Source organism: Fulmarus glacialis, unplaced genomic scaffold (genome assembly GCF_000690835.1).
Source record: "Fulmarus glacialis isolate BGI_N327 unplaced genomic scaffold, ASM69083v1 scaffold24461, whole genome shotgun sequence".
Lineage (NCBI taxonomy): Eukaryota > Metazoa > Chordata > Aves > Procellariiformes > Procellariidae > Fulmarus > Fulmarus glacialis.
The window spans coordinates 26,709-42,478 of NW_009195043.1; the positions used below are offsets into that span (position 1 = coordinate 26,709).

The 15,770-nt window shown below is 36.7% G+C and overlaps 1 protein-coding gene across 1 annotated transcript in view; it reads left to right on the forward strand.

Moving 5' to 3' along the window:
• LOC104084234 (autophagy protein 5-like) overlaps positions 1–15,377 on the forward strand; it is a gene marked incomplete at its 5' end in the record, with an annotated part of 26,419 nt that extends 11,042 nt beyond the window's left edge. The window contains one exon of the mRNA XM_009587984.1: positions 14,371–15,377. Coding sequence (XP_009586279.1) covers positions 14,371–14,507 — 137 coding nt within the window. The remainder of the gene's footprint in view (positions 1–14,370) is intronic.
• Positions 15,378–15,770: the final 393 nt, after the last annotated feature.

Consider the following 15,770-nt stretch of genomic DNA (forward strand, 5'->3'; position numbering starts at 1 on the left):
GGAGGTGAAGGTCCTTGAATGCATCCAGAGGAGGGCAACAAAGCTGGTGAAAGGGCTGGAAGACATGTCCTATGAGGAACAGCTAAGGAAGAAGTCATGTCCTAGTTTGGAGAAAAGGAGGCTGAGGGGCGACCTCATTGCTCTCTACAGCTTCCTGAGCAGGGGAAGTGGAGAGGGAGGTGCTGAGCTCTTCTTCCTGGTACTTGGTGATAGGACACGTGGGAATGGTTCAAAGCTGCGACAAGGGAGGTTTAAACTGGACGTTAGGAAGCATTTCTTCACCAAGAAGGTGGTCAAACACTGGAACAGGCCTCCTAGAGAGGTGGTTGATGCCCCAAGCCTGGCAGGGTTTAAGAGGCATTTGGAAAATGCCCTTAACAAAATGCTTTAACTTTTGGTCAGCCCTGAATTGGTCAGGCAGTTGGACTAGATGATCATTGCAGGTCCCTTCCAACTGAAATATTCTAGTCTAGTCTTCCCTCTTCCATCCAGCAACTTCCCTAATATCACAAGAGTAATGTGCTTTTTCTTTGTCACTTAGAAGTGGTTTCTGGGCGTGCACATGCATGCACATTCAAAAGGGTAAAATGTAGGAAGAGGTACAGCAAATAAGGAAATAATCCTGTTTCTCGGACAAGCCTTTGGAAATTTCTTCAGCTTCAGCTAAATTTGTTCTGTCGGCCACCCAATAAGTTTTATTAGTATCAGACTCCAGACTATTCTCTTTAAATTTGTCAGAAGGCCAATGACTTTATTCAGGCACAACAAAGTTTTTAAAGTCTATTATTAACAGTAGTAGTATGAAATGAAGAAAGTAAAATCCTCCACAGAGCAAAATAACTTTTTCAAAATTTAGCTTATTCTGTTTGGAAATCACAAGCCAGCACTTCTAAAATTCTCTGCAGAAGAGAGGTGGGATTTTTCATCCTAGAGCAGTCTGGTTCATGGGCTGCACTTCCTGGGAACATTAGCATCCTACCCCCAAATCCCTGATGGAGTGCTATGGATCTGAAAATCTAGGTAGTCAAGAAAAGATTGTGGAAAATTACTAGAAATTTGTTAAGTTTTCTGTCAGTAATCTGCCGTGCATATGAGTTTTAGGAAAACTGCTGGAATCAAAGAATCTTGACAAAATATCTTGGTTGTGGTGAATTTTCAGTTTTAAAAGGAATATTTTCTGTGTTTTAGGAGGAGACCTCAGGTTCTTTATGCACTGTACGGACATTGCAGTGTGTTCCCACAGAATTTATCACTTAGACAAAAGATGAGTGAAGAGAGACAAAAAGGAAGGAGAAGTTAGATGCACAGAGGGGTGATGTGGCTTGCACCTGGTCACACTGAGGTCAGTAGCAGAGTTAAGAATTGGGTTTTTTTTAATCCTGATCTAAATCAGTCTGTCTCACCCCAAGGAGATCACAGAGGTCATTCAGGATGACTGAGCCATCAAAAACTTCCCAGAAAAAAACCAAAACAAACCTTTCTTTTAGTTTCTCATATATCCCTGCTCACAGAAACAAGCATGTCAGCAACAGCTAAAGTACACAAAGTATATAGACTTACAGGATATCTTTTATGGTTAGTTTTGTACAAAATGTGAGAATGCTCCAAAATTCTTTTTTTTTTTTTCAGTAGGAGTCGTCATCATGTTAACATTCATATGCTGTATAATCACTGCTGCCTTTAGTGCTGTAACTGGTGCAACTGTAACTGGATACTTCAGTGGGTCTACCAAAGCTTTCAGGAGACAGCAGTAAACCTCTGTGAAGACTTGCAACGTGAAGTTCTCAACTAGGACACTGCAGTGCACAACCAGATTTAGATATTGTGGTGTCAGTGTTTTTATTTATACTAGTAAACAAAAGAGGACTAGAACATGTGTTGTTTGTGCTGTACGACTATTAGCAGTTCCCTGGCATAATTTTGGTCTAGGCCAATTAATACTCTCCCAGAAAATTTGAGCAGTGTTCATAGATAGTCTGGGGACTATTCTCAGTAAGCGATATGGAGGGGGAGATAATTTAGCTGAATAGGCATGAGCACTTGCTCTGAGGTCCAGAGAGTGGATTCTGGTCCATTTTATGAGCTACAGCTATATCTTTAAATTAGGTATATGTAGTGTATCTTTGGGGGGAGGGTGGGCTGAGTAAAATCATTCCCGTCTTCCTTGCATCTCTCTTGCAGTCTTGTTCTAGTCTGCCTTGATGCATATAGGTATAACCTGATTTTCTGAGGAGAGAAATATCTTACAGGGCTAAAAAGAAGAGAACCTGCAAAACTAAAGGACCTACAAAAAATAATGAGGAGAAAAGTAGCAGCCTTACCAATAATGTAAAGCAGAGTAATCCACTAATAAACACTATTTACTGTGTCCTACTCTCTTCTCTAAGGATTCAGCAGCACTTGTTAATAGTAGTTGTCCCCTTCTTGAATACCTCATTTTTAATCAGAGATTTTGATAACTTCACATTCAGTGGATAAATTGTACTTTCTATCTTATTTGGCACCTGTAGCGATTTGGAGAGTATTTGTAAGAAAATAAAGGTAAAACTTCTCCTTATGTCAAAGCCAAAGTCTTATGCAGTGGCTTGGCACGTCCACAGAGGTGTTATAGTCATTGAAGATTTGAATGCCTCTTGTGCTCCTTGCCCTTTTTCCTGATGGTATCATCACCACACTAAAGTGGCAAAATGCAGCGGGTGTCTACACTTTGAGAAACTTCACTAAGTCCAGTATCTTAATGCAAACTGTTACTCGCTGGCAATTTAAGCAAAGAAGCCAGATGTATGGCCCAGAATCAGAAATAGATACCATTCTGCCACTTGTGGTATTTGGGATCAGTATCCTCAGATGGAAGGGTGGTTGCAAAGCCAGCTCTCTTTAAAATTGCAAACTAATGCAACAAAATTAGCTGCAACTCATTTTAGAGCTATGTACCTGCAGTGTTTTGTCCACATAGCTAATGATTCCTACTAATATTGCTAAATAATTCATGATACTAACTTAGCAAATTCTGTTTGCAAATGCTGTATGTATGTGTTATAAGTTTTATGGATCTACCTTACTGCTGTAAAGTGGAAAAACACTTTCAGAACTCTAAAATAAAAAAAAAAACTTAAATTACTAGTCAAACTTTAAAAATAAAGATTATATGATAATCTATCAGCTTTGAAGCTAACTTTCTTGATATTTTGGAATGGAAAAATTAAAATGAACTTTTGATGAAAATTCAAATCTTAACAGGTAACTGTTTTGCGGGGGGCCGTTACTTATTTATTATTTTTTTAAAGTTACTGTTCAGTGTAAAGAGCCCTTCAGGTATTCCATTACTCCTTTATTCACTCTTCCCTGAATTTTTCAAAACTAAATTCTTTAATTCTACTGTGGTAGAGATCTCTAAATACTTTAATCTACTAGCTGTTCAAAAGAACTTACAGTACGTGTACAGAAAAAGATATTTCATGTATGCAAACTCTATTGCCTGCTCATTAAAGAATTTATTTTTCAATGAGTAAGGGCCCGGAAGAAGCTAATGTAAGTATTTTAGCAAGGGTTTGTATTTCTCTGATAAACAGCACTCCCCTTCTGTTTGTGATCACAGGATGAAAGCTCTCTAAGCTTGTATATGTACATTTTTACTGCTACATCATGTAGTGTGCTCTTAAGATTGAGATCTCATTCCCCAGGAAGCATTTCTGTCTAAGATTAATTGCCCTTTTAAAATCAGTGTTTGATGTATTCCTTTGGCTATATCCTGGCTCACTTTAACCCTCTTTGACCTGACCCCACTGACTATTACCGCCATGGCTGAAGCAGAAATCCTTCAGCTTGATGTATGCAGTACAGACTTGAGCCTGTGGTTTTTCACATCGATGGATTCAATTAGCTGAGTTTTTACTGATCAACTTAGCAGAGGTTGAAGAATTTGTCAGACATGGAACAAAACTGTCCATACTTTGGGGTTAATTGAATAGCTCATCTCCATTTTCATGTATAATTTGCTTGTGAAGTTGTGTACTTTGTTAAATATCATAATAATATTGCTGGAAGTAGCATTTAAAAAAAGGCAAAACCAGTTTATTTTTCTCCAGTTAAATGGGGGAAGGTACAAAACATGAAATAGCAACCATGAAGCCTTTGATCTGCATATATCACTTGTCAGTTTTCAGGCAAATGTTTTTAAACTGTAATTATGTCCGAATGTCCACTTTTGAATTTGATTTATTAAACTGGGCAGATAAACTAACAATTAGCGTTATGGCTTGATGAAAACAAGTAAACGTGTTGGTCTTTTCTGTATTGACAATGATTTTGCAGCAACAGTAATCCTTCTTTGCTTTGCCTTGCTAGGAATAGTTCATCACTTGATTAGCTGAAAAGTTCATTATAAAAGATGGACGGCCATTAGAATCGAAGAATATTTGCAGGCATGATGTGAATTATAGTAACTTGAAAATGAAGTAAAATAGAGGTTGAAAGTTCAAGAATGCCATTAAAAACCTTTAAAAATGTATGAATGTGCATATGCATACAGAATATATAACATTATTGAATAGAGAATTTGCTATTTAATTCTTTGGCATAACAGTATTTTGAAAACAATGACATTATAAAAGTTCTCACGAACTATTAGCAACAAGAGGTCTTTTACAGCAAATTGGTTTGTTTTATACCAATCTTTATAGAGAACAATCTTTATCAAATGTTTCATTTTTTTCAAGAACCATATTGATCACATTTAGCTCCCTAGCTGGTATACAGAGAAAGTCTTAATTTCTGAAGGTCAGTTGTACACAGTTTAGAGGGAAGGGAAACCTCAAATCTAATTAAGGGCGTGGTGCATGAAAGGGTTAACTTATTGTAAGTCAAGATGCCTGCTGTTTAAAAAAGCTACACAACTCCTAAAATTGATTTTGCTCTCCCGCAACAATGGAAAATATATCATGGATGAGTTGGGTTCAATTTGTCATACATTCAAGTGCTTATCTTTTAATGTGCACCTTGCCTGATCCTTGTATATATAAATGTATTGCATGTTTGCTTTTTACATGCAACAGCAGCATGATTTGCATTGAACTTTGCCACTTTGTTCACATGTGCATAGCCAAACTTAAAACTATTGCAGAAAATTGTTTTATGAGCTTCAGTTGCTAATCCCAGTCTTTCATAAACTAGCATAGGTTTATTGCTCGTTCAGCGCTGAGGCTAAGGCACTGATGCTAAGGAAGAAAGGATATAAGAATATTTCCTGGGAGTTTCATGTTATAAAAATTCTTTTTTTTTTTCTTTTTTTCTGCCTGAAGCTAGGTTTTTGATGGGAAGCAGCTCAGGCTCAGTCATTGTAAGGTCTTCTAAAACCTTTTAACTACTAAAATGTTAGATGTTTAAGAAAAGTATTTTAGGGTTCTGTCATAAATTAGTTTGGGACTTATTACCACAACCCCGTTAAAAAGCTTCTGTTAAATATACAAGAATAAGAACTTAACTAAACTTTGTCTTTTTTTTTTAAGTAAAGCTTTCATTTCCATCCTCTATCTGCTTTCCACTGAGCTGCATTAACTCTTTTACAGAAGGAAAAATACCCTTGGTTGTCTTAGATGGCATTACTGTTAGTATTAACTGTTTTGGACTGCATTTAATTGTTAAAAATAGTCTGCTCAGGCAACCTGGACTTACTGGTGTTCAAGGCCAAATTCACTTCCTCTAAAAAGTTTTTCAATGGAATAGAAAAAAGTTTTCTAGTTTGTTTATATACTTTCTGGCTGCTATGAGATTAGAAGTGTAACCCAAGTTCTTCTCATAAGCTGCTCCAAAGTGTAATAAACTTTTGCTTGTGGTGATTAGTTTAATTTTTTGTTATGTTTCAGAAATGTGGCTATCTAACCTGAGAATAGTCTTGAGGTAGAAGATTACAGGAAATAACGAGAGAGGAAAAATTGTATGGAGAAGAAAATGAAGAATAGGGGTGACGCCAAGTATTTGATTTGATCTCAGTATTTAATGATACTTAATGTAGATGATGATGTATATTCATCTACTTTCATTTTGGGGATAGGGAGAGCTAGGATTGTGCTGGAATATAATCCAGGGAATCTAATCATACTAAGAACTGTGATAAAGAAACTTTTTTTCTCTCCTTTAAGTCACAAATGTCTGAACTCAAGTAGGAGATGTTTATGCCACGAGAAGATCATGTAGAGATCAGCCAACTGGCCTGTGTCAAAACCATGCAAAGAAATATAGCAGTAATTAAAGCTAAATCAGTGAATATGGACTTCATGACGGTGTCGCAACGGATGAATACTTGGGATATCTTGCCTGGAGTTAGGCTTTTGTAGTCAAGTACTCTGCAAGAACAGAGTTCACTGAGGTTGATACAGGTCTAGTTCTACCATAGCATTTTGGACTAAGAAGCAGTAGTTCTTATGAGGGGCTCTGGTAAGACGACATCAAGGCGCTGCGAGGGTGAAATTGGGACACTTAATATGAATGACAAAACACTCCAGGATGGAGAGAGGCTGATGTTTTCAATTGTTTATTTTGGGGAAGAATTTTAAAAATAAAAATAGTGAGTTAGAAAAGATAGGTTAAGCACTCTTGTTCTGTTATCTATAAGGAGGCGTTCAGTAAACCTATTAAAAATTAACGTGCCTTTCAAAAGAGATTTTTAAACGAAATACAAAGTTGTGGATTTTATTTACCATTAGTTGCCTTTGAGGCCAGGAACTTGCTGTAGTTAAAAGCTCCCTGGGATATCTGTGTAGATATCAAGGATATCCAGAGCTGAGAACACATATTTAGGAAAACTGTGACCTTCAGTTTGAGCAATTGAACTCATGTTACTACCAATGGTTAAACTGAGATATTCTCTTGTTGCTGCCAGTTAACCAGATCTACCTGACTGATTGTTTATATTCATATTGGGCAGTTGGATTATATCCAGGAACTGAAGTTTTTATTCTCCAAACCACATCTTGTGTTTGGAACAATGTTTATTCCAGATACAGAATCATTTTGAGGAAAAAGACTTGTTCTGAATGATGCATTGACCGTGTATTTCTGTGGGCGAGTTCTTCACCTAAAATCAGCACCAGTGGCTTTCCCCAGGGCTGGCGTGATACGTAGGCAGGAAGGAAAAGTCAATCCTGTGCTTTCGTGTCATACATTGGCCTCTAAATTTTTGAGGTTGGGGAACCTTTTGTTGTGACTAGGCTATTTTAGAGTCGGCGTTGCAGAATTTTTTGTGTTTTCTTGCTCTTGGTCAGAGGACACTGAACAGCATTTCTTGCTGGTTGTGACCCAATATATCATCTGTGTTTCTATTTAAATTGATAATTATTCCAAATTAGGGGAGAGGAAAGGAATAAGGATTTTGGTAGTTTACGTACAATTAAAGTGAGGTGAAAAGTATGGGATTGCTATGGAAAATGAGTCACTTCTGGCAATGGAGCCTGCTACTGTGACTAGCAGGGCCCTTTTCGCAATGGGGTGGAATTCACAGAAAAGTAAGGAAAGCCTGGGATATGGTGGCTGAAATAGAATAATGTGAAGCTTCTGAAAACTCATACTAGATTTTATTCCTATTTATAAAATTTCAACTAAAAAAACCCCTGCTCAATAGAATGCATATAACCTTAGACTGTGAAGCTATCATTTCTTAAATATAAAATATTTTGCATCAGTAAAGAGAACTTAACTGCTCGCTGTCTGAAGTACTTGTTCTGAGTTCATTCAAAGAGCGAATGATCATTTAGCCAAGAGGTTTGACCAAGCTCAACTTTTTTTGTATGCACTTCCCATAAAATTGCATAGGTATTGAGCACTGTTAGTACTCAGCTGAGTAGGGAAGATTTGTTTAAAATACAAGTTTGTTTTTCTATTTGAGACCTTTATAGACAGGTTGTCATTACTGTGGAATCTGAACATCTCAAATATTTCTGTACTTTGGTCGCTCTTACACATACACATGCCAGAAACTGATTGCAGAAATGTTCCAGTTAGATTTGAGTTTATGAATGGAAAAGCCTGAAATAATATGTTTTAACTTCTAATTTTTGTTTTAAAAAGATACTTAAGAAAAGCAAAGCGTGAATGTTTGATTTATAGATGGGTTGAATTCATTCCATAGCTACGCTTGCTCACTGAGCAAGAAATATTTTGCCATAAATTAAAAAAGATATGGTATCTGGCTAAAGTAAGTATTACAAAAGTGATGTGAAAATGTTCATAAATACCCCTTAGTTTAATTTTTTTAAGTTTATGGATATTTTATGAGCACATGTGATTTTTGTAGCACACGCAATGAAAATAATTGTGAAGCTTGTTTTGTTGTAAATAGTATCCAATCATTGTCAATTTTAATATCAGACATTGGAGCTGTTTTCAGTTGTGGAGAGGTTGCTGTTGAAGAGCTAGATGCTATTCATCCGTTTCGGTGCTAGCAGTTGAAAGATCCCTGTATCAAATTGAACCATTACAAACAATATTGAGGTTTGGGGTTTTTTAGAGATGCTACCTGCTTCAAAGTGCAAAAAGTGAGATACGTTCATCAAGTGCTTGTTTATTTATATTCTACTACTGGTGCAGAAGTCACTGGAGTACTTCTTCAGACCATGAGGCTTGTCTGGGGCTGTCTCTTCTCTGTATGTCCTAGAATATCCAACCTGAGGTGCTTAGAGAGGGGAGGGACAACTTCAACCACTGTCCAGTTCTTTCTTACCACCTGTGGTTACAGGTTAGAATATAGTCTTTGAATTTGTTTGCTAATATAGTGTAGTCTTTTGTAAATAATTGCACATAGTTTCATATACGATCCTCTGTGCTAGACCAGAAGTCTAGCTTTCAAGAAGGAAATTTTCACCTTTGCTTGCCAGGGACTTAGCCCCACCCAGCTTTGGCTTTGGACTTTAAAAATTGAGTTAGCAGTATCTGTCAGTAACGAACTCTAGTGGTTCCATCTACAGGTGAAGCACATTACCGAAAGCTATGTACCCGTAAGTAATTTCCTAAGAGATCCTAAATACGTAGATGAAAATCTTCCTGGTGAAGATGTTGGTGTGTCTCTTCAGATTCAGAGATGTCCGAGGCACCAGTTGCTGAGCCCACGTGGTCAAAGAGTGCTCTGGCTGCTTCAAGGTACATGCCCCTAAAGGCCTGTTCTGCTGCCTGGTAATCCGAGGAGCAGGAGATGTGGAAAGGAAAGCAGCTGCACCGCAGTCACAAAAGGAGAACTCTGCTACTTGTAATGCTGACCCAAGATGAGTTTTCGAACAGTGTGGTATAACCTATCGTCGGGAATACCTTTTAGTATTGGCTAATCCAGAACATATGAAGTATTCTGAAGATAAGCAAGCAAAAGTTTATAGCCCACTTCACAGCTGAAAAAGCTGGAAACTAGTTCTGTTACATTATTCATAAGGCTGCTACTGCATGACACTTTCCTTGGTTATATTTACTCCTTACACTTTTTAGTATCCTTGTCCAATATATTCTTGTGGCCTTGTATCATGCAAGAAGTGCATTGTTAGCTCCTAGTTTGAAGCACAGGGTTCTGTTTCCCTTTTTGGGGTTTTAAAGCCAATTTTGTAAGTGGTGCTGCCCTGAGTAAGAAGCTGTGGTTTCTGTGTTGTCCATTATGATGACTACAGGCAGGTTCTGGGACTTGCTATGCAGAGGACTTGCATACAGAGGATTCTAATTGAAGTACTCCAGGGACGTTTTCGCTAAATCCTGAATATCTTGTATTGTCTATCAGTGAAAGAATTTAAGCCAGTTAAATTGCCCTGACAGGTGATTGCTAGAGGCCACAAATCAGAAGGGAGGTATTTCATCCCACTAAAGAATTTTAAGTGGTGCATCACAGATGTAGTCTGGCTAAGAGAAGCTGATCTTGTGTAGGTGAAAGGGAGTATGTAGCTGCAGCATTGGTAAGCATTGTGGTGCTAATCTGAGTGAAAAATGCCTGAAATATGTACCTTTGCCAGAAGTAGTGCCTTCTCACTATTCTGGTTTTAGGCACTTGAATCTGTCTCAAAACCAATCTTTTATTTTCCCTCCATCTTCAGTTCCTCCTTTCTAAATAAAAAGATAATTCAAGAGAAAAATGTATTTAGATTGCATCAGGAGTATGTGCAACAATCTGAATTGATGCTGAATAAGCTAATTTAATTCTTTTGTTTCCTAAGATTTGACTATTGACTTCGCAAGCAATAACTTATGTAGCTAAATGAAATAGAAAAACTTACCAAGTGATACCATGACATTGCACATCTTCCTACCTTCTCTGAAGACTACAGATTTTCTCTTCTTTGTTCTTTCTGTGTCTCACTAATTCTTGAACATTGAGGGTTTTTAGAGGAAGCTTAGGACTAGCAACAGCAAATATTTGGTAGTTGTTAGGGCATTCTTCTTGAAGGAGGGAGAGTGGACTCAAGCTGCCTCAGGTTGAGGAGGGCTTTGAGCCATGGCCTCGGTGGCTGTTGCATCTCAACAGAGTCCTTATCTCTTGCTTCCTTCCAGCAGATGCCTATCTGCAAAAGAGAGTCCTTTGCCAATACTTTCTTTGGCTGGATCAAGGTGGTTTCCTGATCAGGAACACTGAGGCACTTAGAGATGATAGAGAAGCAGACTTCTTCTTAAACCCTGCACTTCAGAGAGCTGCCTGTTTCTCTCCGTTTTCTGTACAGATTTGGAAAACTCCTCTGACATACATGGTATGATTTATTAGCCTGGGTCAGGTACCTACTTTAAGTGTTGCAGCCTTTGAATTAGTGTCTAAATTAAGTGATCTGAAATGTCTCAAAAATGCCTTAGTACACAACATGTAAGCATAGTTATCTGCCTTCTGGAGACGGAACATTGTTAAGTTTTACCAAAAAGCTTTATAATCTGTGCTTATCACTTGCCACTGCTGACTTTCGGAGGCTGTAGTATACATATATACATACAACATACACTTCTGTATTCATGGATTTCCACAAGGAAAGCAAAGAAAAATCATTTAATCCTGGGTCAACCACCCTGATAGGAGATGACTTAATTGGTTTTGAGGCTTTTTTTTTTTTGTAAATGCCAAAACCAGTAGTTATAATTTGTACATCACTTCAGTAATATAAAAATACTCTGATTTTTAGTAAATAGTTACTATGTACACATTATAAAAACTTCCTATGAAACATATATTTCTATGCTTTTATTTTTCTGATATTTCCATTTCTTCTTCTTCCTTACATTAATTTGCAACAAAGTAAAAGAAACCATCTTTAAGTCATGATAGCGAACATGTAACTCAGTTCTATCATGATTTTAAAAGGAAAAAAAAAAAGTCAGTGAAGTGACTGGAAAATTTTGAGCATATCCTGGCTTTTTTTACTACATTACTGAATATTGAAAAATGGTATTGACAGTAATGATATTATCAGGTCTGAACTCCATGTACTACAGATGAGCAGAGTTATTTGCCCTAATTTTTATAGGCCTGGTCCAATGACATGGCATTAATCTTCTTTGTAATTAAGTCATTTAAATCTTGTATGTCATTTAAATATATGTTGTGTTTAGCAACTTGTACACTTCTATAGATGCATTTTGTCAGTCTAAAAAGACTTTTTGTTATCATAGAATATGGGGTGGGGAAGAAGAGGACAACACTTGCTGTGTCAAGAGGCATACAAAATAAGCTAGAACCCTTAAGACTATGAACAGCAATGGAAAGAAAAATATTATGTAAATCTATTATATCTATAAACCAGGTGGATGAAGCTTTCATAATAGCTAGCAAATCATCCAGAATCCAGATCACAGTGGTAATGGTGGATACGAATTAGACAGCTGTTGAGAAAACAAGAATATTTTCCAGTAATTTTTTTAGTGTATTTGCTGTTGACAACTTTTTGCTACGTAAAGCAGTGGAGCCATCTATAGGAGAGAGACTCTGTATGTGATTCAAAATGGGGAAGTTACTGAAAACATGAAAGTTGAGGAAAGTTTGGGTAAATGTGACTTAAGTGAGAGTTTATGGTCCCTAGTAACAAAAGGAGGGAAGAATGCTAAAGTAAAAACAATGGATTTTGTGAAAGAAGGCTACAGTAAATACAGAATTGGTAGATAAGATCTCTTTAGTCAAGCCTCAAGGGGAAAAGGAATTGAGGAGAAGTGATGCTTTGTCAGAGATAATACTAAAGCACAAACAATGCTAATGCAGAGATTTAGACTTTAATTAAACTGTAAATTCTTCATTGACCTCAGACTTTCTCAGTTTGCTGAGGAACAGAATAAAAGATTTGTATGAGAAAGGGACAAAGTTGGGTAGGAGCAGGGAATGGGGACACCCAGATTAACTGCATTTAATTTTTAAGCAAGAGGCATCAAGTTAGTATGCACATGCGCATCCATCCAAAAATGTTCTGTCACACAGTAGAAGAAGAGCCAAAGCAAGTTTATAAGCCTTTCCTCCAATGACAAGAAAATGCTACTGAAGTTCTAAAGCTTTTAATCTACTTTTTTGTGCCAGTTTTTGCTGAGTCAGCTGTGTATAGGTGGCTAGCACAGTACTAATGCCGAAACAGCATTCTGCCATCTGTCTGTATGTGCAAACTAGTTGTTTCTGAAAATTAAATAATATTATGAAATGTAGATAAATGTCACCAACTCTTCAGCGAATTTATGGAATACCATAGATAGATTTTAATTTGAAAGTGTTAAATACATATAATTGGGAGTTGCTTTAATATTAAAAATATTTAGATGTTCCCTAATTTCTCGGTGTAAAAACTTGGTTTCTGAGATCTTTTCTTTTGGAGTTTATACTCTTGACAATCTGACTGGTAATGTTTCAGCCCAATAAATACCTGCTTTGGTTGGAAATACCAGAAGTTTATTTTGAAATGACATGCTGCATTCTTCTGACCTGTCTGCAATAAAACCAGAAAGCAGCTATCGTTTATGCTTAGTTTAGTGTGATAATGTGTATACTATGCCATTTAGAGAATCAAGCTTTATGTATTTAATCAAGAATTTGTACAGAATATGATACCATATGTAGTTAACATGTAACTAATGTAGAATGCTTTATTTTAGGCAAACATAACTGTCTGCTTCTGCAGGAAGAGTTATTACTAGCGTAAAGTCAACAGCATGGTCAAGGATGATTCTTTCTAGTCTAATTTAGCCTGTGCTGGCATAGATACCTGGTTATAATACAAACTTCTTCAGGAAGTTTGTCAAATCATTTTGGTTACCAAACAAATAAGATTTTATCTATGTTGTAAAATAGGAATTATGCAACAACTGGGGGAGCTGAATGAAAGAGCCAGTAATGGTACGTTCACTTCTAGATTCTGCTCTCTTCCATGCAACTCTTGGGCAGCACGGTGGTTTGTTCTGTAATGTAGACAGCTGGGGGGGGAGGCGGATAAAATGCCAGTTAGAGAAGGCAGTGATATTTTTGAGCACTGAATGTGGATTTCACTGTGGTAGGTCCATGTAAGAATGCCAGAGTATGGTATAAAAACAGTAAAAGGTCACTGCCTACTTTTTTTTCCCCTAACCATTATTTGGAGCATATTTCAGATGCTCTTCTCATCTCAAGACTCTGAAATAAATTTTCATTTTTTGTTTTTTTAGTTCATTTCATGACAGTTATGTCAGTTGCTTTAGCTGGTTCCCATCATTTGAATCAAAGGATCAAAGTACTTGCATCCTCCGGGACAAGTATAAATAAAAAGAATTGAAATATTCTTAGAAAATATTCTTGTCATACTGGGAATCATTTGCTAACTTAGCTTTTCGAAGAGATGAAACTAAGTGAGAAAAAGCTGGTGCCAACTCAGCCTACTGAGTAACTTTGAAATATTGCTAGAGACTTAAGTAAATTATTCTTAGCAAAATAAAATCACTTCAGGAATATTACGTGTATTATATGTGTGACATTACATGTAGTCCAGCTCTTTCAGGAGATCACAGTATTAAGAATACAACTTTGTTAGTACGTTTTAGGAGGCTCAACATCTTAAGCATGTTTGTGTAAAATTCGTATGGCATATAGCCGGGCAAGATGGATATGCCTTAACTGTGTTGACACCAAGCTGTGATCACTGTAGGAGAAAAACTTGCAACTAATAAAGAAGAGTGTCGCTTTCATTAAGTTTCATTTTAACCCAATTTTTTCTTGGAATTCATTTTAATTCAGAGTTTCTGTTTTAGATGATAGAAATCTCAGCTTTCTCCATACCAATATTTCCTGCTTTTCGTTCTGTTAAATGTTAAACTTTGTAACACCAATTAAATCTACCGTAAATTAAGTATAAGTAAATGTTTAATCTTTCTGTGAACTTTGAATGGTATACTAGTGGTTTCTCTTTTTCTTTGAATTAGATGGAGAGCAGAAGACTCAAGTGATGATTCATGGAATTGAGCCAATGCTGGAAACACCCATACAGTGGCTAAGCGAACATATGAGCTATCCAGATAATTTTCTCCACATTAGTATCATTCCCCGACCTACTGATTGAAACTCAGCTATATTGGTATGAGGATCATTCTCAAGCTGGCGTTAAAGGGCATGTCAACTTCTTGCTTCTGTCAGTCTTGACAGCAGCAGCCTGACCAGAAAAAAAACCCAACAAAAAAACGAAACAAAACAAGAAGTCCTCACTGCTGCAAGCCAAACAGGAAGAGAGATCCTATCATCAGATAAGGGCAATTGGGCTGATCTTATTTTGCATCACCGCTGCTTTTCTTCACCGCTGTAATTAAATCAGTTGCGATATGAAAGAATTTACAGGACCTCTGCAAGTCTGCTGTTTTCTTGTAAAATACAATGAAGCTGAAACTGTCAGCCGAAGAGCAAATGGAAATATGCCACTTGATTGTATTTCTGATTAACAAATAAACAGGGCTGTTTCCTAAAGCGGTAGTGTTTCAACTTTGAGTGGAAACATTGGTTTAATTTTCTAGAAAGTTAGACACTGAGAGATTCAGTTACCAATAGCTTTTTGTAAAAGATCAAATTACTGTAAACCCATCTTTCCTTAATGAGAAGTTCATGTTTACAGTATGTGTATTGGTATGCAAATGATCTTTTAACTTTGATAATAAGCAGTGAGAGATTTTAAAGTAAACCCGTGAGCATGTTTTGTCATTTAAAAACATGCACAACTTAATAATTTACAAATACTTTTGATTTGTATGCTGTCACTGAATACTCCAGTATGTTTATTATTCAAACCAGTTTTCGTAGACTAGCAATGATGTAGGATAATTTGTCTCAGGATTTGTCATGGCGTTTCTTTGTGCTCATCTAAATATTTTTTTTCTGTAAGAATATTTTCTTAATTTAGTTTTAAAAGTTTAAAAAAAAAAAAGTAAACGGATGTTGCAAACGATTGTATCCTGCTGTTTATTCCCATAGACTAGAAAACAGTTAAATCATAGAATGATGAACAGATGTATTGCTTTTTAACAATTTTGAATTTTGGAAAGCTGAGGCTTTTTCAAGCTAATACTTCCTTACATCTGAGTTTAGTTTTCTACTGTGGTCCCTGAGCAATCAGTCTGAAATTTGGAAGCTTCTAATCTCATTGCACAGATTTTTCCTTAGTTTAGCAGATGTATTTTTAGGTTATTGGATCGCTTTGGTTTCTAAATGTTTGTTACCATTGCAGCTGCTACTAGGACTCTACCATTTTTTTGTGTTACGCTGAACTCTTCAAACCGTGTGCTATATTCCTTTGTCTGCAGTTTGTGGCTGCTTGTGGCACAAGACTATGTTTATA